General features: G+C 37.1%; 6 protein-coding genes across 10 annotated transcripts in view; 4 read left to right on the forward strand and 2 right to left on the reverse strand.

Moving 5' to 3' along the window:
• LOC105683410 (sodium- and chloride-dependent GABA transporter ine) overlaps positions 1 to 4,814 on the forward strand; it is a 20,046-nt gene extending 15,232 nt beyond the window's left edge. For all 3 annotated transcript variants that reach the window (XM_020850930.2, XM_048652675.1, XM_048652676.1), the window contains 9 exons: positions 464 to 598; positions 854 to 1,079; positions 1,201 to 1,468; positions 1,576 to 1,804; positions 1,954 to 2,066; positions 2,343 to 2,483; positions 2,566 to 2,766; positions 2,856 to 3,032; positions 3,109 to 4,814. In XM_020850930.2, the coding sequence (XP_020706589.1) occupies positions 464 to 598; positions 854 to 1,079; positions 1,201 to 1,468; positions 1,576 to 1,804; positions 1,954 to 2,066; positions 2,343 to 2,483; positions 2,566 to 2,766; positions 2,856 to 3,032; positions 3,109 to 3,282 (1,664 nt within the window). In that variant the 3' untranslated portion in view covers positions 3,283 to 4,814. The remainder of the gene's footprint in view (positions 1 to 463; positions 599 to 853; positions 1,080 to 1,200; positions 1,469 to 1,575; positions 1,805 to 1,953; positions 2,067 to 2,342; positions 2,484 to 2,565; positions 2,767 to 2,855; positions 3,033 to 3,108) is intronic.
• A 412-nt stretch (positions 4,815 to 5,226) lies between these two features.
• On the reverse strand, positions 5,227 to 8,774 carry LOC105683411 (pre-mRNA-processing factor 19). The gene is made up of 8 exons (XM_012395973.3): positions 8,718 to 8,774; positions 8,533 to 8,615; positions 8,169 to 8,318; positions 7,824 to 8,101; positions 7,512 to 7,706; positions 7,048 to 7,434; positions 6,597 to 6,937; positions 5,227 to 6,494 (listed from the first exon to the last, which is right to left on the reverse strand). Exons 2-8 carry the CDS (start codon positions 8,549 to 8,551, stop codon positions 6,350 to 6,352), a joined length of 1,515 nt encoding a protein of 504 aa, XP_012251396.1. The 5' UTR covers positions 8,552 to 8,615; positions 8,718 to 8,774; the 3' UTR covers positions 5,227 to 6,349.
• Positions 8,606 to 9,853, forward strand: LOC105683413 (selenoprotein M-like). The gene is made up of 4 exons (XM_012395975.3): positions 8,606 to 8,921; positions 9,072 to 9,142; positions 9,251 to 9,320; positions 9,394 to 9,853. The coding sequence occupies exons 1-4, from the start codon at positions 8,820 to 8,822 to the stop codon at positions 9,496 to 9,498; spliced, it is 348 nt and encodes a 115-aa protein (XP_012251398.1). The 5' UTR covers positions 8,606 to 8,819; the 3' UTR covers positions 9,499 to 9,853.
• LOC105683412 (E3 ubiquitin-protein ligase RNF185-like) lies at positions 9,850 to 14,135 on the reverse strand. Of its 2 annotated transcripts, none has more exons than XM_012395974.3 (5): positions 13,895 to 14,135; positions 12,650 to 12,810; positions 11,778 to 11,909; positions 11,453 to 11,625; positions 9,850 to 11,266 (listed from the first exon to the last, which is right to left on the reverse strand). In XM_012395974.3, the coding sequence occupies exons 2-5, from the start codon at positions 12,796 to 12,798 to the stop codon at positions 11,169 to 11,171; spliced, it is 552 nt and encodes a 183-aa protein (XP_012251397.2). In that variant the 5' UTR covers positions 12,799 to 12,810; positions 13,895 to 14,135; the 3' UTR covers positions 9,850 to 11,168. The 2 variants fall into 2 exon arrangements, with proteins under 2 accessions (XP_012251397.2, XP_048508659.1); XM_048652702.1 differs by lacking the exon at positions 13,895 to 14,135 and adding an exon at positions 13,014 to 13,132.
• A 176-nt stretch (positions 14,136 to 14,311) lies between these two features.
• LOC105683358 (dynein axonemal intermediate chain 4) lies at positions 14,312 to 17,473 on the forward strand. Its single transcript, XM_012395894.3, has 3 exons — positions 14,312 to 15,190; positions 15,273 to 15,663; positions 15,721 to 17,473. The coding sequence occupies exons 1-3, from the start codon at positions 14,709 to 14,711 to the stop codon at positions 17,101 to 17,103; spliced, it is 2,256 nt and encodes a 751-aa protein (XP_012251317.1). The 5' UTR covers positions 14,312 to 14,708; the 3' UTR covers positions 17,104 to 17,473.
• Positions 17,474 to 17,633: 160 nt separating this feature from the next.
• The window catches only part of LOC105683357, a 28,421-nt gene continuing 24,989 nt past the window's right edge, over positions 17,634 to 21,065 (forward strand). The window contains exon 1 of one of the 2 annotated variants that reach the window (XM_012395893.3): positions 17,634 to 18,381. In XM_012395893.3, coding sequence (XP_012251316.2) covers positions 18,342 to 18,381 — 40 coding nt within the window. In that variant the 5' untranslated portion in view covers positions 17,634 to 18,341. Of the gene's footprint in view, positions 18,382 to 20,455; positions 20,579 to 21,065 lie in introns of those variants that run through there. The other variant, XM_048652681.1, reaches the window with a different exon arrangement.

The following is a 21,065-nucleotide window of genomic DNA, read 5'->3' on the forward strand; positions in this document are numbered from 1 at the left end:
CGGAACCTGAACGTAATAACATAGTTGTGGGTATTGTGGGAGAATTATGAATGAAGTTACCGTATCATGAATTTCAATCTGTATCTTCGAGCTTCATCTAAATTTGCTTCTAATTGTACACCAGCTGACATAGTTAAGTTTACTTCGTGAATTATATTACACCATGTTGACACTTCACTTTGAGAAACTATGTGCGCCAGAATTGCAGCCAAGTCCATTTTATCCTTGGCCGACTTGATTCTGATAAAATAAGATTAAAAAAAAAAAAAAAAAGAAGCAATTATTCCTGAGGAGTTTTAATTTTATGTCTTGCATGTTATGTGCAATTGAGAAAAAAACTTCTTATCACCATGGAAATACACTGAGAAGGTAGATTTGATATCCTTAAGAGATGTGGAATCATCAAAAGTGTATGTCGTTTTACAAAATTTCGTAATTCAATTCTATATTTCTCTCTTTTCAGGAGTCTTTCTCGTACCTTACTTCCTAATACTCATAGTTTGCGGTGTCCCTATGCTTTACATGGAACTTGCAGTTGGCCAGTTTACACGTCGAGGTCCTATAGGCGCCTTAGGGCAAATATGCCCTCTGTTCAAAGGTTTGTATTCGAAAATTATATTCATCATATTTAAATCGACACCTTCGGTTGTAACAAACGGGCTAACTTCTGAGATTATTTTTTTTTTCCTCTCCATAAATTGTGTATTTCGAATATTCCATCAGTTCTGTCGAGGTCTCATTGAATATCGGGGGAAATAAAAAATAGAAGAAGGTACTTTTTTTTCTTCATCACTAACGTTAACTTTGAGATGCTTTGATTAATAAGTTTTCTTCGTTTCTTTTTTTTCTACAGGGGCAGGTTTATCATCTGTAGTTATATCATTCTTAATGTCCACTTACCATAATGTGATAATAGCGTATGCAATTTACTATTTCTTCACGGCATTCAAAGCTGACCAGCCGTGGTCAGATTGTGATAATACATGGAATACACCAGCCTGTTGGACACCTGCTTTGCAAAATATAGATAATCGCTCACGACCAAACACCTCCAGAACATCATCTGAAGAGTTCTTTGAGTAAGAAACTCTTAACATTAATTCAAATTATTAACTGATAATGAGATAGAATCAATATTGACGATAAACTTCATCGCATTACATTCTTTTATAATACTCTCTTTTTATTCTTGTTTTTCAGGAGAAAAGTACTTCAGATAAGCGGAGGGATAGAGGAGCCTGGAGTCCTGCGATGGGAATTAGTTGCCTGTTTGATAACTGCCTGGGTGATAGTTTATTTTTCTATATGGAAATCCATAAAGTCTTCAGCACAAGTCAGATATCTCACAGCTACGCTACCATTTCTACTCATCATAGTCTTCCTTACACGCTCTCTCACCCTTGAAGGCGCTGACAAAGGTCTGCAGTATTTTTTCAGACCTCGATGGGCTCTGCTGGCAGATGCCAAGGTATTCGATCGTGTTATCTAATATGAAACCTAGTTGGAAACTTTCTGGTGCTGAGCTAAAAATTACGTTTATTTGTTATTTGTAATATTTATTTTTTCATTTTCAAGGTCTGGGTGAACGCAGCAGCACAAATTTTCAACTCAGTTGGTATTGCGTTTGGCTCAATGATTTGTTTTGCGAGCTACAACAAGTTCCATAACAATATATTGATAGACACTGTGGCTGTATCTTTAATTAACGCTTTGACCAGTCTACTTGTTGGAATATTCGCATTTGCTACCATAGGTAACATTGCACTTGAGCAAAACATGTCTGTAGAAGCTGTCCTTAGCGATGGTAGGTGATACAAAGGTTTATTATTATTATACCAATTACTATCCAAAGTATTCATGATTTCCCTTGACATTATTTCATTTTATTAGTTTTTTATTCGATGGTTAAAAAAATGTTGTTGGAAGATATCCATTATTGGTTTTTTATTGCAGGTCCAGGATTAGTATTCGTAGTGTATCCTCAAGCTTTGGCAAAAATGCCAGCATCTCAACTATGGGCTGTACTATTCTTTTTCATGCTTGTGTGCCTCTCGCTCAATAGTCAGGTGAGTAATACGTAGTTTGTACGATCTGCCGACATATCATATATCCAGGTCTTTAGAAATTTATTGCTTTCAAGCAGATAGTGAATCAGGCTTCATACCAATCCCATTCTTAAATGCTGTGGTGTATCTAGAACCAATGTCGGTATTTTTATCTGTTGCGAAACAAGTCAACTCAAAACTCGCGAGATTGTGATTGGATAAAGCTGCGACTCCTTTTTTCTTGACTCATATCAGATATCATTTATTTTGTGAAAACCTCTTATCCCATAATTATAGTTTGCAGTTGTGGAGGTCGTAGTATCATCGATACAGGATGGGTTCCCTAATCGGATGAAGCGTATTCTGTTATGCCACGAAATGTTGGTTCTCTTGATATGCGTGATATCGTTTTTATTTGGATTACCAAATATAACGCAGGTCAGTTTTACGCAGAAGTTTACGAACGAGCTTAGTAGTTTTCGTAGATATATTTTTTTCATCTATACCTTTAAATCCACAGGGAGGAATATATTTCTTTCAACTGATAGATCACTACGCCGCATCAATTTCTATCATGTTCCTGGCATTTTTTGAAGTTATTGCTATATCTTGGTTCTACGGGGTCAACAGATTATGCAATAACGTTAAAGAAATGACGGGACGAATGCCTTCCATCTATTTCCGGTTGTGCTGGCTCATAGCTGCTCCCTTTCTCATAATGGTAAATAAACATTACTGAGTTCCTGCACCTTCGTGTCAGTTTCAACTACATAAGATAATTTATATTTTATCACCATTATACAATTGCAGGCCGTGTGGGTATTCAGCCTAATTGATTATGAACCACCCACTTATCGCAATGGTGAATACATCTACCCCTGGTGGGCGGAAACTCTTGGGTGGGGCATAGCGTCACTTTCTCTTATATGCATTCCTGCCTTTGCTATCTACGTTTTACTTCGAGCGGAGGGTGACACTTTTCTTCAGGTAAATTTCATGCTCTACGTTGGCTCGATAAATAAATGCAGAAAACTATGCACATGTTTACTATGGTAATTTACAGAAATTAAGAAACTCGATTAAGCCAGACTTTGAAGCGTGTCAAACTTGTGGCCAGGAATACTGCACCGAACCACTACATTCGTTGGATGAGGACTCGATCAAGGAACCTCTACATGAATTGAATAATTTAATACAACAAAATTCTAATTGTCTTCCACCAAAACCAGAAGTCTGAGGTCAAAATTATTGTGAATATTTATCACCTATTTGTTTTCTAATACTGTAAATTTCACAAGTTTCATCCCAGTGAGAATTTACAAACTTTAGATAAACACTGATATTTAAATACCTAGAAACAATTCTGGTGTAATCAAATGATGCTGCTTCCTAGATTTAATGATTTTCGATAGTCTGAACTAAATATTTTTCATTGATAGCCAAAAATACAATTACCAAAAATATCTAACTCCGTTTAGTATTTTTTAAATTCTTATACAAATTAAAAATCTGAAAAACCTATAGCAGTATGGTTAATTTTTGCCATATCCTCAAGCATTTCGGGATCCGAACAAGCTCACTTGTATTATCCGACTAAAATGGTTAAAATAGATTCAGATGAGCGTAGCAATATAAGTGTCAGAATTAATTTTGAATTAGAATTAAAAAAACTCACAATTTGTAAATTTAATTTCAAATCAGTTCCATTAAATAGGCTAATACATTATATTATGGACGTATGTTATGTTGTGAATAATATAAATTTATTTATGTTAATTTTAAGTCTGTACACCGATCCGTATATAAAATTGTTGGACAATTTCATTTTAGTTAGCATCTAGACAGACGACAATCACGTTCGGTGATTTTCAGAATCGTAATACTGTAGATATTGTTGAATTTGTAGTCATTTCTGTTGGAATTTTTGACGTTTTTCATCATAGCTTGGATCAAGTTTGTTTCACGAATGAATTGCATATACATAAGTATGCAAAACTATACGGACAATTCTATGATGATGCATAATTGGCTGTGCCGGTCAACTTTCTCTCAATGTATTATAAGAAAATTTGATATCAGTTATTTCTTTTCAAAATTGGTGAATGTTATACCAATTTGAATCTTCGCCTACATTCCCACTGGGTAAATTAAATGTCATTGCAACTATGTAAGTTATACTTGTTGATGTTGAGTAGTTGAAAATACATATCATTCCAATATTTTGAAGGTGACTGTATGTGAAAGTAAAAGACGCACCACGATATGATATCAAAGTAATAGTCAATTTTTAGTTGTAAGCTTGAATAGTTTTGTTTGTTAGTCCATTTTAGACTTAATGACGATATTATTATCTTCCATAGGAATTAACGGCTGTTTTAGTATCGAAGTACTCATTAAAAATATGATATAATGGCAACATATTTTGTTGTTACCACCGTTGATGAGCCCTATGTTCAGTGGCACGAATGTTTGTAAGTTCATAAATCGAAGGCCCAGTGAATGTCTGTATCTTAGGTTGTGCCTAGACACTATAAGAGTAAAATATGCATTGATATTGAACAAAAAATGTATCTCACTGTGTATGCTGTACATGTATAAGTCGAAGCATGTTAGTAAACGTTACCATCCGTAAGTCATGATTTTGTCAATATTTATCTTGGTTTGTTCAAGATTGCTGCAAGATCAAAGATTTGACAAGGTTATCTTTGCTCCAACGCGACAATAGGGGTATGCATATAATATAATGACAATAAATTGTTATTCGAATTATTGCTTAGTATGAATACTGGGTATCATGAGCTCTTGGTTCAATACTACATCTATCATTCTCATTTCAGATTCTGCAGTGGCTTTGAAAGCACTGTCATTCAATCGGGGGCATTCATCAAACCTTTTTTGAGACTTTAAGTTGGTGACAAGTATGTAATAAAATATCACGGTTCAAATAATCGGAATCAGTAACTAGATGGTTGTCTGAAAATCGTTATCGGTGGGTGTCAACTTCAAGACAACACTAGACGCCTTTTGAAACGTTTGAAGTACACCAAACAATTACAAACCCTGAAACCTAGAAGTGTATGGACAAGATAGCGCGACTAGATCCGAAAAAATTTCTTAATTTGATTGCTTGAATAATTTCTCATCAAGTATTAGGTATCGTGAAGCATGCAACACAAAATTGTCTAATTGCTGTATAAAATATTTATTACTATATTTCGTGTCCTAGACTATAGCTTACAAAATGGTAATGTATATCTTGTGTATTTTGGAATTCCTAACATCGGAACAAATCATTGTTTTATATTCCATTTTTTTTTTTGTTGGCTATACATTTACAGAAATTAACTGATCTGTAGATCATACCCATATGATCATTGATTGAAATCAATGTTACGTTTTACTGATGTACAAAATTATACAATGAGCCATTCGGTAATTTCATCATAATCAATTTGGAAACGCTTTCAAGTTGCGTAAATATATTTCACAAACTCTTGAACACATATTATCTGATCATTATCGACTATTGTAAAAAAAAAACGATTTTGATACAAGAGAATTTCAGGCAATCAAATCTCACGACATCCCATTAAACAGAAAATCCCGCAAATCAGACCTGAGGTTAAAATTGGAAGAGAAGAAATAATAAAAATAACCATATTTTATGAACAAACAATTTTGTCCTCGACTTTCAAGGATCCGTTATTTTTCAAAAGAGAATAATATTCACTGTGAGAGTGATATCTGTTACAGCACATATTATGAAAGAGAGTCCGTATCACTAATTAAAGTGGCGCTAATGAGTGAGAAAATCTTTGAATATGTTTATGCCATCGTTATATTTTTCAAATTATTTAGAACACCAGCATGCAAAATCTCAGAGATGATATGCCTCATCGAGTGTAATAATTCATCACAAAAACACCTCAGTAGACAAATATTGTCAATTGCTAGTCTAAGGTGTACGAATATACAGGCGTTGTATTACGACATACTGTTTGCTGTCATATCAATATATCAGCACACGGTGGTTGCCGAAATACTAGCAATTATGAAAGATAATAAATATTCACTCCGATCCTTAATCTTCGGTACTTTTAGTATACGATTGCATGCATCGCTTTACCGTATTTCCGTATTTGTATATAGGAAACACCAATGTATAGATGCGGTGGAAAATGAAAAAGTGAATCGGTTAAAAACTACTATGACAAAGTAATCATATCAAGAACAACTGTCAACTGCTGCTTGACTCGTTTATCTTTTATAATTTATTTTCATTTCATTAAAACAATTGTTCAATCTTACGGAAGTCCGTAGAGTTTCAGCGTCCGATCCATGCTGGTAGAAGCAATGTATTGCGCATGTTTTCCAAAACGAACACCCGTAGCTGTTGCTGTATGGTCGTTGAGTACCTTCAATTCTTGCCATTGTTTGCATAAATAAATCCTGTAAGAAAAAAATGAATATTTATTCATGAAAGATATACTATATTTTTGAAATTTTGAGGTTTTCGAGGTTGTTCCATGAATTGTAACAAAGTGAACATACCTGACATCAGATCCAGCTACAGCAAGATACGTTCCACTTTGGTCAAAACAAATATCTTTGACCTCGTACGATTCGTCTAATTGAAGTGTTTTGAAATTTTTAAGCTTTCGCAAATCCCAAAGCTTGACGCAGGAATCTTCTGCTGCAGTGGCCAGATAATATCCGTTTTCTGAGAAGCTGATTGCTGTGATAGGTCCCGAGTGACCAGGGAAATTAGCTACATTAGACTGTTCTTTCAAATCCCAAATCTTTACTTGGGAATCAGCAGTTCCGGTACCAAAGATGAGCCCGTCAGGATGGAATTGAGCTGTTGTCAAAGGCTGTCCAGATTGGCCAGCCACCTGAGGTGATAAATGTACCAGAATTAAAAATCGGTGAGATGAATAATTTAAAAAGTACAAGCGTTGAACAACGAAATTCTTTAATTTCTGGATGAATATTATTCATTTACCTTTGTGAGTAGTCTTCCAGTGCGTATATCGGAAAAGGCCCAATGCTGATCAAGAGACGAGCTCAACAAATAATCTCCAGTAGGATGAAGTGAAAGCCCAGTTACAGGAGCGTCGTGAGCCCGCAATAAAAGAGTGGTTTGACTTGTACCAACATTCCAAACGCGGATCGTGGTGTCAGGTGACGCTGTCATAACCACATCTTCTTCTGGGTGATAGATAACTCGCGTAACTTTTTTTGAATGTCCTTTCAGAATGGCAACAACTTGTTCTGTGTCTTTATTGAAAACAGTAGCATTTTTATCCGCACCACCAGTCAAAATTTTACTAGTATCAGCACCATGAATGTCAAGTGCCAATATTCCCGGCACACTCGCCGAATGAAGTCCCTGAAATCAGTCAAAATTTATTGATGAATACAGTTCAACATGGTTCACAAGTATACCCACATGGATAGAAAACTTACCGGATGCGATGCCAAAGTTTGGAACGAGCGAATACTTTCTTGAGGTAGAAGATCTTCAGGTATGGAACGCCCACGTCTTTTTCTTTCCTGAGTCAAAACAGTAGCTCGTTCTTGTAACTTCTGAATTACATCCTCTGTAATTCCAGCCTGCTCAGTTGGTTGAGCCGCTGCACCACCTGCTTCCACTGCAACTGACTGCAAATAATTCGATGAATTTGTTTATCACAATGAAATTACTCTATCTCAGGTGAAACCTTAATTTGAACATCAGCATTCAGAATGACGGGCATGAAATTTAATGGCTAATATTACCGGTTGTGGAATAACAGTAGCCTGTGTAATGCCCGCTTGAGGTTTGAGAGTGGCCAAAGCTTCTCTTGCAGCAGTAACTTCTTTGGTCAATCTAGCGATAACTCTACAGGCTGCGTCGTGCTGATACAAAGCATGGGATAGTTCTTGTCTTGCAGTTTGGAGTTGTTGTCTCTGTGTGAAGGAATGTAACATAACTGCGTCCCATTCATCTTGAAGGATTTTCAAAATAGCTGGAATCGACGTAGCACTAGGTGGCTTTGGTTTCACTATAGGCGTAGCTGAAAAATTACTCCGTTTGAGAAGACATGTGGTATTTATATACTTTATTAGAATTGCTAGTGCTACCTTTGACGTCAATGAGCTGCTCGACAGTGAGTTCCTTGCCATTAATGGGATCAACTCCGTTCTCAACAACATACTTCTCAATTAACCGTTTTTCGAAAATCGATCCAGAAACAGGAGAGATAACGGGATGCTCCGGAACCTCATTAGAAACTAGAAGCAAAATTAGATTTTCGACGTACGTACAGTGCTAAGAGAAGCGCGGCTTTATAGGTTAGATTCACCTGCCGGTCTAAAAATTTGCACCTAAACCATTATGGCTCTGTATGAACCGATATAATCAATTGAAGTAACATTCAGAGTTACTTTAATTTCAAGAATTTATATTTGAAACACTGCATTATGTGATAAGTATGAAGAAACTTACTTGCACAAGAGAGCGCCATTTTTACGGTATACAATCACTGCGCAAGCTCTTTTCACTCTTCCGCGCCGCAAACCAATTTTTATCTGGGTCGACGTAAATTGTTATACATGTATAAATGAAAAGTATGTTATAAATTGATCGGTTAACAGTTTATTTCGTGCAAATAAAATACTGGCTGGTATCACCTTGAAACTACACGAGCAAATCAATCAGCTATCGCGAGACGCTTCGAATTCTCGCCGGAGACTACTTCCGGTACATGGTTACAGAAGTACAGAATCAAAAACATGGCATCTACCAGCACCACGTCGGTTTTTACTTTAATTGTTTTACTTGCATTTTCGTTAAGCAACTGTTCTGACAATGAGTACGCGTCGGCACGAATCGAGGTAACAAGTGTTTATTCTGTAAATAACAGAAGCGTTGGTCCAGCGTTACTTTATAGATTTTTTTCTGTTCACCGAAAACAAGCAGCGTTTACACTGATGTTTATCAAATCACGAGACATGCCGTCTAATACATTTCTGATTTTTTGCTAGAGTTGCAGGGGCTGCAGCCTTAACCGGCTTCCTGAAGTAAAGAATTTCATCTTCCAAGACGTTCCCCTTTAGTATCCTTTTTATGAAGTTGACGTTGACTACCACACATTTTCTCAGGAAATGACAAGTTATCTTGAATTGCTTGATATCGCTTTGTATTTCCTTGACTCATAAATTAGTGATAACGTTGAGTTTAAACCAATTTCTGGTGCTATTCCAGAGCTTGTTTTACTAAATAATAACGATGAGGTAATTGCTTCTCTGTTTGCAACAATTTAGAATCATTACTTAATTTTCAGTAATGGATCTGATCTAATTTCAGGAAGTGGAAAGGATACAGTTGTCACGATTAAATCGCAAAGAATGTAATGAGTTGTTGGTTTCAAAGGGCTTCACAGCTTCTAAGCCACCCAAGGATGAGATATAATCGGTTTCAATAATAGTTAACCAGGTATTCATCTATTATGTATAACTACGATTTGGATGACAGGTGTCAAAAACAGCACAAAACCACAATCATAAGTCCTGACAAATTGTAATTATGCACCCTTTTCCAATCATACAATTCGAGTATCAAATACTGTATCTAATTCAAGTTTCAGAAGACATATTTTGCAACTGATGCATCATGAGTATTAAATAAGGAAAGTTCTGATATTTGCTTAATCTTATTATCTGGTCAATGTGATAGTTTGAATTTATGCTTCAGCCACTACAACTTTGTATACAGCTCAAACTGTACTTTATTCAGTATGAGCCAAAATAAAGTTTTATTAGATTTATTTAAGGTCGTTTATTGTTTGAATTTTCACCGTTACAATGTCATAAAAATTTGAAATCTGAGAATATGTTAGTATGTCTACAAGTAATTTCACTGTGATGTTTGAAATATCCAGTAAAAATACATGTGGTAACAGTTGAATCTTCACATTTATACATCCAGTCAATTTTTTGTAATTGGTATTAAAAATTGTCTCAGTTTGCTGAGTTTTATGAACATGGAATGTGTCGATTAATAATAATTATAATCAGAACTTACCCAGGTAAATAAAATATTATTTCATTTATTCAGATTTAGCATCGAACGTTTTGATCATTTGACAACAGTAGATGTGTTTTTCAGACATGAATGTCGTCATTGATCTAATACGTTATTAAATTGTGTGGATACAAAAATTCACAGAAAGAGTTGTGATTGCAAATATCACATGGCAGTTTCGTTCACTACTGTGTGATTTTTCTACGTTTATACACGTATCCGCCCTTCCGATCTGTCTTCAGTTACTACCAAGAATTTCATACAAACGTAAAGCGGTGATCGTTGAAATAATGTTGAGAGGTTGCTTATAACTACATCGATTATTTATGGACAACTTAGTTATCCAGATGAGACAATACGGATATTATTCACCTACGTATGTGTTAGATATAGTACATTTTGATATTATCAACATGCATCTACATTTACTTTTGCAGACACGCACTACTCTTGTATTGGAATTTTTTAAACCTAGCTTAAGAATTAAATTATATACAAATTTGAAATCTATGATTCGGGAAAACCGCAACAATTTTACAACAGTAAAGGAAACGGGATTCCAATTTCTCTTTGACTTATATATCTCAAAATATTTAAACGTTCTAATAAAGTAGACATTTCTTAAAACCTACGCATCATACATATATGTACACATGTGATTAGTAAAGTTTCCAAAACCAAGTAAAAGTATCACCTGCACGGATATGTGTGTGTCACAATGTATTTTGGGTCCCTACATTGATTCCTCGTTTTCAATATGCTACTGAGCTACTCAGAACTCCACTATCAATATTGGTTATTTCATTTGCATAAGGTTAGAAAATTTTGGTGCGAAAAAATTTTTTAAATACCAAAGGTGATTTTTTACTTTTGGTATTGATTCAATGGATATGAAAGAAAATTCACCAACATATCCACGCAGGTATCATCACAATAAGATTGATGAAAATTATTTGTTAAAAAAGGGCGTACTGAGGCTCATTTATCAATAAAAGAGAAAAAGGTGATCAGGTATTTGAGTTTCGTTACAACTGTGGGGCCTGGATTCACGAGTAATGTTATGCCATTAGTAGCCAACAGATGAAAAGTAATGCCACCCATAGGAACACTTTGGATAAGAATTGCTCTTCTTCGAATTGAGGAGTGCCGCGAGGAGCTGTAAAACAAAGAAGAGTCTTGATCAATGATCAGAAGATGAAAAATGATCTAGTCCACTGATAAATTATCTGCTGCTATACTACTGATAAAAAAATCAAAATGAAACAATAATGTTTGAATATACTTTATAATGTAACAAGCAAATACGATTATTGCAATGAATCAATATTGCTAATGAAGCTACCTGCTCCTGGTCTTCTTTCTCCAACATTGAAGGTTGATGTGAAGAAACCAAAAGGAAAAGCACCAATACCAAAGGACATGTGAAATCCGCCTTCTCCAAATCCAAATCCGGAAAATCCTGCATTAGCTTCGGGTTCCGACCTTTGACCAGCTGGGCGTGGAGGTACATTGTTTCTATAAACAGGAAAGTGAGTATTTTGATATATTCTATATATATATATTTTAATTTTACGAATGATAATTAAGTAATTCTCAACTGACAACATGTATTCAGGGTGAGAAAAGATATCTGAAGATCAATTGCATGTCAAGAAAACCACACTTACCTTGGATCTTCTTGTTTGGTAATTCCACGCCCATATAGTGGTATTACTTTTTCTTTACTGATGGCAGCTTTGCAGACAGGACAAAGTTGTCTTGAGGGCCGAGTTTCTAGCCATTGGTAAAGGCATGGCCAGCTGAAAGATTATTTCCTCATTATTGCGCTTGTACTTTTATGGTGAATGTATTATAGTAGGCTTCCAATCGAGATTTATTATAACGACAGTTTAACCTTGACAAACTGGGCAGGGCATCTGAGATATATGTTTATCATTTGAAAAACAGATTAACTGATATTTATACTGTGCATTATGTTTCCATACCATGACTCGTTTATTAAGGTGTTTTTGTATGTTTTGACAGAAATACTCTAACGCCACTTAGATTATTCTATCGTTACATCCGAACAATTCTTGAATCAGAGCTTCAATTATTGAGAGCTGATAGAAACATGTTTTTGCTAATGAAAATTCTGACCCTCTGTATATGGTGGCAATGGAAGCAAAAAAAAAAAAAATGAGAAAAGGCAAAACTTGTATGAGTTGAGGGACTAGCTCTTTGAGTAGATTGGAAAAGTAGTGACCTGCTAAATTCTGCACAGTGAAACACTGAACAACAGTACTTTGAAAAAGAGAGTAGTGTTCTGTCCAGCTGAAAATTACCATTTTAATGTGTTTACCACCAGACAAGCTTCGAATATTACAGATGTAAGAAATATCGATTATAAAAATTCTCAAATTTCTACGATTAATTCTAAATATTTTTCTTCTCTATTTCACAGAAGAAGAAATTATCTTTGGTTTTGCTCTTATTAGGACTCAAGATTAAGCAATAAGCTGCACAACAAGTTCTTTATCAAATAAAACTTTGTGTTCACCAAAACAAATGTCCACACATGCTGACTACCGCATCTTTGGCTGTATCCAGGCATATATTACACTCAAACATACGCTCATCCCTCTCTTTTTCTTCTTTGGCGGATCCCGAAGGTCTTGAAGGCCCTGGCTGCTCTTTGGCAGTGCTCATCTCAACAGGCACCTTTGAGGAGACGTATAAAAAAATTATGTTAGATTCATCATGCACTGAATATTACGAAAAAAAAGATTGGCATTTTTTTATTCTTCTAGATTCATTAGAAGTAAATTTGTAAGGAATATTTAGAATCGGGGTTGTAATTATCACGATATTACTGAGTTCTTGGGAATACCACTAAATTACGATAATAGAACAACAATTGGTACCCTGTATCAATTGTCTTGAGGTAACTGTGCATATACTAAATATAAGTAATCGGTATCTGAACAAGATATTGAATATTGTTTTCATTGTCAGAAACCTTGATAAGTCTGATAAGAGATTGATTGATGACGCTTGAATGTTGTTACTGACAAGTGGCCGATGACCTGCTAAAAGACAGGTGACATTGCCATTTGAAATTTCATCAATTGACTCGAACAATCTTCCATGAGTGGCTTCTCAACTGTGAATGGGAACCTGATGTAATCTATAGCTCTCCTACCAGAAATTAGATGAGTGCACAAAAATAAATTAAATATTAGATGAAAATTAAGAAGATTAATCAAACACATGAATTGATGGTTGTCCATGCATAACAGCTGTAAGAATACCAGATAGCGATAGACTTGTGGCATCGATCGCTATCTGGTATGTATCGAGTGAACATTATAACTGTGTTGATGGACTTCACTTGTGAAATTTTCCAATATGTAGTCGTTGATTTGGAGAAGCCAGAATCTACGTCAAAGCTGTCGTTTATCCATCAGGTCATTAGTGTACTAGATGTTTGATTCTTGATGGAAATAGCCATTGAAGAAATGGCAGAGATTGATTAATGTTGCGGTAAAATGACGCAGATGGACAAGACAACGAAAATATCAACAAAGCTAGATGACGAATTTAAGGCAAATTTTTAGATATAATGATCAGTTTTAGTATATTACAACAACGGAGGTAAAATTCAACGAAATCTGTGGAAAAGTGTTGAAAGTTTATGAAAGGTTCGTAACGAATATGATCTGTCAAGGAGGTCGAGTTCGAGGGAATCGGCATAGTAAACGTAGGGGTTTTTAGACTGAAAAGTTATAGAAAAAGACTCACGTACCGAAATATTCTAGGAGACTGTCCAAAAGTACTGAATTATCACTGTACACACTTGTAAATATTGGCACAATGCCTGAAAACAAACTCCGAACTGCGTAAATCTTAGCAGATGATTTTCATGATTTTACGAGAAACGGATGTTCCAAATAACACGTAAGTGTCTTGACTTTTAGAATTCCGCAAACTCTTGCTAACTGGTTCCTCCGGTACTTGATAATTGGAATATGATCGACCACGAATCGCGAAGTAGAGTCCAAGAGACTTCAGATACTTGAAACTATATATCCCAAATATATAATGAAGATGCCAAATAATTATCTTGACTAGCCTAGTGCACACTGCAATTTACACACGAGTCACGTAAGCTCAAATCTACTTACCATTGAAAAGCTCACATGAGCTTTAAAGTTCCGTTGCACTCCACAGATGGCAGCACACCTCAACAATCAATGTTTAAATTTGAATTTTATGCTATATTTTATCGTTCAAATAATTTGGCAATTACATTCCAAGTCGTATTTTACAGACGCATATAGATTCCAATATTGAGGAAAAGTTAGAAAACGAGGAAAACGTACAGTCATTCAAATTTTTGTAAATATTACGAGAGCGTATCCCTCGAGCGAATACTATAAATCAATATCGCCCAGCGATACCGCAAGTAAATAGAAAAGTCATGAGTTAAAATGGGGTTTCATTTAACATCAGAGTCCTTGAAGCTTTCCATTCGAATGAAGTTTGCGGCTCTTTAATCGAGTAAGTTTTTTGACTGATGCATTTGGTAACCACGTGTAGTAAGATATTATTAATCTAAAATGCGAAGCCGAAGTTTATCATTGCGAAAGTTGACCAGTTCTGACGGCGGTCGCAATAAAGATCAGAGTATCACCTCGGCGAAGACGACCCTACCTTCAAAAAATCGTAGAATACCACAAAAATATGGGACATCAATTTTAAATCAGAGGCAGAATTATCGCGTCATCGAGGACGACGTTGATTTAACCCCGAAGAATTTAATCCACGCTGCCTATCATCCTATCGAAGAAAACCAACTCACAGCATTTGATACGATCGTATTGGGTCAGGGAACGAGTAATACGCAATTATTTTCCTGGTCCTCCGGATCTCAGCATGGAAATTTGAAGACCAATTCGTCTCTTATGTTCAAATCGAGCTCTATACAAATGCAACAAACCCAACTTATGGATGAATTCACCATCGACGAAAGTATTGCTTCTTATACTCTTTCTTCAAATTTAGACGAAGATCGAGCACCGTCTCAGTTTCACCTCTCCAGGTGATTTATATGTTTTTGTAGACTCGATTCGCAGTCTTCGATCGTTATTTAAAAATGGAACCCTCTATAATTTATTTACCAGATTCGACTCCGGCCTTATGCACGTCCGGCCGGATAAAGTGAATATAATCTTACAAGAAACGGACGTATTCTTCATTTTTGAGCTGCCGCAATTGACCGTCGATTTATCGTCAGAGGAGGGTATTGCCGTTAAGGAGGCGAACGAACAATACGAATACATCACAGTAGGAGCAGGATCTAACAGAAAATTGGTAGATGCGGAGGCCCAAACACCGTGCATCTACCGTAAAAATAGATCCACTTATCTAGCCAGAACTAAGCGGAGAAATCAAGGAACTCTTGTTAATAATTGGATAATGTACGACACATTCGAACACCTAAAATCCACCAAAGCTAAGGGTCCTATTTTTATAGACACGGAAGAAGCTAGGCAGAAAGCTTTGGAAAAAAAGGTAAAAAATTGAATGCGTGTTCCCACCGCGTATTGAATCGAATATTCGATATTTCAGATCAGTCCGATGAAGCTACCGGAAATTGAAGATGCTACCGATCAGTTGAGCGTTGAAATGCAGTTGACCCATCTAGCGGAACACACAGATTTTTTGGACTCGGCGACGATCATAGAGCGAATGGTAGCCAGTAATCTCTACATAGTACCTCAGAAAAGGTTCAAAGGCATAATAAAGCAGGATCCGTATAGTCCAACGTTAGAATTCACTTACAGTCTAGAATTTCTCTGGTCTTTCGTTTCGGACTTAAGCGCTGGATACAGCGTGGCTTGTTTCTGTTGGAATTACGTGAACCGGGACGTTCTAGCGGTTGGTTACGGGCCGATAAACAACCAGGAGGGACGTCAAGGTCTCGTGATGATATGGACGGCAAAGAACCCGCACAGGGCTGGAAGATGGCACTATTTTAACAGTCCTATTTCCGCCCTCGACTGGAGTCGCAATCGTCCAAATCTTTTGGCGATCGGATTCTACGACGGTGTGTTACAAGTGATCGACATCAGCAATAAAAATCTAGTCGTTATGAGATGTAGCAACAGAAGCAGCTCGCCGTCTTACGCACCTCATTGGCAAGTTCAATGGTGGCCTGGAGAAGATGAGGTAATGTTCGAGGAGCAACTTTACACCTGTAATCAGGACGGTAGGGTGCTTTCGTACAGAGCAGACACGGATTTCAGCTGTACGCAGATGATGAGGATCAGTAGAATCGAAGGAAAAATCAAAGGCGTCGAACAACAACCCGAGCAGTGCGTTGTTCATGATATTTCAATTACCAGGAATCCTGGCGCACTGGTTCTCCGCAAACACCCAGCTTTGTCGATGATTTATTTTGTCGGTTCGGATGAAGGATGCATTCATAGATGTTCAACGACTTATTTACAGCAACATATAGACAGTTTCAGAGCCCATAACGGGCCGGTTTATTCGATACAATTTTCGCCATTCTGTTCAAAAATATTCTTGACATGTGGCGCTGATTGGTGTACGAGGATATGGGCTGACGGAATAAACGAGCCTTTGATCACCTTGTCGACGCAAATGGCCTGCGTTCAAATGGCTGCTTGGAGCCCGAAGAACTCAACAATAATCGCCACTATCGTCAACAACCAGATTGACGTATGGGACATCAGAAGAAAGTCCTACACCGCGGCTTCTAGTACGATTTGTGACACGCAAGGTAGATTATTACTTCTCGAATTTACGGCGAATGGAAATCAACTCGTAGCTGGTGACACTACTGGAAAAATATTCATATATAATCTCGAAGGAATGCCATTTCCACCGTACAATCAAACCCAAGTTCTTGTCACCTCCATACTCAAAGGACTCGAAACCAAGCCCAATCTGATTCGTAAACTCAAAAAACTTGGTAGCCCTTTTTAGTTGCGTACAATACAGACGAAAGATAACTGGAAATAAACAATCCAACGGTCATAATGAATCAACGTTGGTCTACTCATTGTCACCAAAAACGTGAAATTACACGACCTTTTGACTTTACAAAATGTCAAATTCGTGCTGTTGCATTTTTTTGAGGGTGTCTTATCGGTCCCGAGCACCCCAGATTCCGCGCTATAAAGCTCAAATCTTATATCCGAGCTCTGGGGGACCGCGATCCAGGACGAGGCCTGAAGCTGGACTCTCAAGTCCCATCGGGTGTCCGGTTAGCCGAGGGGACTAAGACCCATCGCTTAAAGAGGGGCCTCTCGGCTTCGGGTCTCGATTCTCGGTTCTCGGTTCTCGTCTCTCGGGCAGTGCCTGGTGCCGCGGGCGCGATCCTTGCTACCGCCGCGACATCAGCAGGCAGTCTTACTCACGCCCGCACTCAACCACACTACTTTAAGACGTGACTCAAGTACGTAGAGAGCTATAAGGCCCCCCGAATTAATAGTCCTTGAGGGGAAGACCCGTTTTACCGTCCTCAGTGTTTCGCGCCGGTCCCAACGTCACCCAGGACCTCGAGGTCCACGACTTATAGTACATCCTCCTCGCATATAATATTTATTTAATTATTTATCTATTTATCATTATTATACGCGTAATGTCGTGATCGACGTACGATGCAGAAGCTACTTTAAACCGAACTTTGAACGTTGACGGATCTGTATGGGTATATACAGCTGTTGCGGGTCTTGTGTATGCAGCTTGAACCGGTTTTTTTCTTTTCATATTCGATCTACATTTTTTTTTTTTTCTCCTGCAAATTGCGGCTATCGCTTTGCGGACTTTTAACGGCATTTCTAGGTATAATAAATATCGCGTCTCTCGTATCAACCCTAGACTATTTCGAGCCGGCTAATTAAACTAATTACTTTTTATACCTAGAAACTTTCGATCATTATTCGCCAGATTAACGACCCCTCGGATTATTACTCTTTTTTTTTTTTCTTCCAACGATCGGGTGTGCGGTATGATTTTCATCAGCAGCGTTGACATTTGATTTCCAAGAGTGAAATTTTATACAAACGATGAGGTGAAATACATCTGGAATCATTATACGACGCATGGTGGTTGTCATCGAAAAAACTCAATTCAAAATTTTTCTCGCAAACATAATATCGCCTCTCGAAGTAACATAAGTACATATATACACGTGCGATATAAAAATTATTTTGTGCGCTATGAACATCAACATCGTTGACTGTGCCGGGTGGTTAACAAGTAAGTGTAATAATTTTCATCTGCAATTATCTTAATTAGAATGAATGAAAAAAAAAAAAATCACCTCAATTTAGATTATTTTTACACAAAATCAAGTTGATAGAAGTGTTTACAACGATATTTCGCTGGTATATTATATACCGATACGCGATCAGTGAACGCATATGTTTAATTTCAACGGTGTGCTAACGTGAATGAAAAGTAACGTTAATTTGATTTTAAGTCAGAGCAATTCGTGCAGAAAGGTGTAATTATGCCGTTCGTTCAAATGTATGTATATCCATTGCCCGCTGGACGATGGCGATATCGAGTAAGATTTTTCAGCAGTAAGAAGGGCCCGCAAATATTACACGCTCTCATAAAAATAAAAAAAAAAATGGAAAACATATCTGGTGACTCTATATTTGAAAGATTGAATCGTTGAACGTGGTTATTATAGCATGGTTTGGTCTGTCTGTTGAGCTTTTTACGTGAGAGCAAAATTGCCTAATTGTTAAATTAAATGTAATTTTTATATTTCAAGGTATTTCGAAGTTTAGTGTTACGTAACGTGTTCCAAATCGTCTTTCGGTCCATTCGGTATTACGGAGTTTTATCTCGTTGGGTACAGCTGGGCTATACGGTCGAAATAGCTATTGGCTATTGGTTTAATCGTCTTAATACATCACCGCCTATCTTCATCTGCTCCTCACCTATTATGCTGATGTACAAGTTACTTTCTTAAAGACGAATAACTGCGTCTTCGACTCATTTCGTCTCTTATCGTATCATACCATATAGGTATACCTCTACCGATGATGAGAAACTATATATAAAGCGATAGCAGAACCTGGAATAAGGGTGATACAGGAAATCGTAGCAACAGAAGAAACTGACTAGCTGCCGTTGCTGCTGATGTTCCTGCTTAACTTATGAGCCTATACCATTTAGGACTCCGTTAATTAATTGATTCCTAATAAGGAAAAATGGTGAGAAAAACGCGCTGGGAATTTTAACGTTTTCAAAATTAATCACCATTATACATATAAATCGCTACAGACGATCATCGGTGATCGGTATTGTACATTAGGAAAATTGATATCCGCAGCAACGGGGATCGAGTTTGATTAAACTTGAGCTGTGATTATACTACCTCGACCGATTATCATAATTTCCATTGGTGAAAAAAAAAAGAATTAGAGACTTGTCAAAAATCGCGGAGCGATCGCGGGAACCAAGGAATTTCTCTCATTGCAGCGATATTAAAAAAAAAAAAGTTAATTTTAATATACCGAGCATGATTATAATAATCCGATATCGGACGTACCGATATCGGTGAACTCTGGAAGTATATATGCGGTCGCGCATGGAAACCGGTGTACTAAAAGAAGATCGTCGTTCAGCCGTTCTTTTTACGCTTATACGATCTACTTTGCAAGTATATCCACGTATATTTTGCGACATGGATCGATATGTATTCGTCGATGGAAAAATGGCGCAATGAAATTCCAAAGTTATGACCGTGGAGGATGCGGGCAGTCGGTGGAAAGCTATCGAAATATCATGCGACGCGATGAAAAAGTGGGGAGAGGCTTTTTCAAAATCCAGACCAAACGCGGAATCCGGCCAAGTTTTGAATGAAATTTTGAAATACGCATGCATAATGTGAGTCGAGTCCACCGATTTTCGAAACGCACCCAATTTTTCGAAACTGACACACATATTATTTCTGGATTTTGATCGCGTTGCAGGTTCGGAGGAACACCCAGTATCCAGGTGTATATAAGATACTGGACTCTCCAAGTAAACTTGTTTATCAAGTTACATGAACAGCGGTTGGTATAGGAGACGGCGCGCAAGGAGCCGAACCTGAAAAGGGAGGTGGGGTTGTCGGCAAGGAGACGACGCATGCAGACTTATGAAAAGATATACCTTATAAACATTTCTATGACGTCGCGATCCGAGTTATGCGATTTTAAATCATTTTCAGGATATTGCAAGCCTTGCGAATAAACGTGACATCCGACCGTATCCGCAAGAATCGCATTCGCTCGTCAATCTTTGATCGATCGAAACATGGCGTATCGGTATAGGTATATCATACCATATATAATTAACCCAACAATGCGGCGCATGAAGAGAAAAAAAGAAAATAAAAACCAAATATGTAATCTGCACGGAGAACTTACACATGGATGGAAAAATTTCGAAGGATTGGGTAAAATTTGTTATCTTTTTTTTGGTTTTTTACTTAAACTCAACTCGGGTTGTAATATGTATAAAAATTTTATACCGAGAATTCATCAACATAATCGCAAGATAAATGCCCCCTATAAAATTAAAAAGCTCGCACTCGCACTATATCTTTTCATGCGCGTCGGCCCTTCTCTACTCTCGGAGTTTGATCGTATAGGTATACCTATACGCCTGTGTATGTATCTACCCACCTCGTGCACGGTATGATATAAAAATTCACGAGTAATTTCTCTGGGGGTGGGTAATTGTTTCAAGGAAGAAAAGGGATGTATTCTGTTATTATATTCCCAGCGGAGTTATAATCCACTTCCTATCAACGATCTGCTATACACTACCGCGTAAAAAACATCTTCATTTTCGCTGTATATTTAGGTATATATGTACATATATTATTCGTATTATCTTTTCTTCGTGAATTTTCTCTGACTTATTCTACTTTTTTCGGTTCA

This window comes from Athalia rosae, chromosome 3 (genome assembly GCF_917208135.1).
Source record: "Athalia rosae chromosome 3, iyAthRosa1.1, whole genome shotgun sequence".
Classification (NCBI taxonomy): domain Eukaryota; kingdom Metazoa; phylum Arthropoda; class Insecta; order Hymenoptera; family Athaliidae; genus Athalia; species Athalia rosae.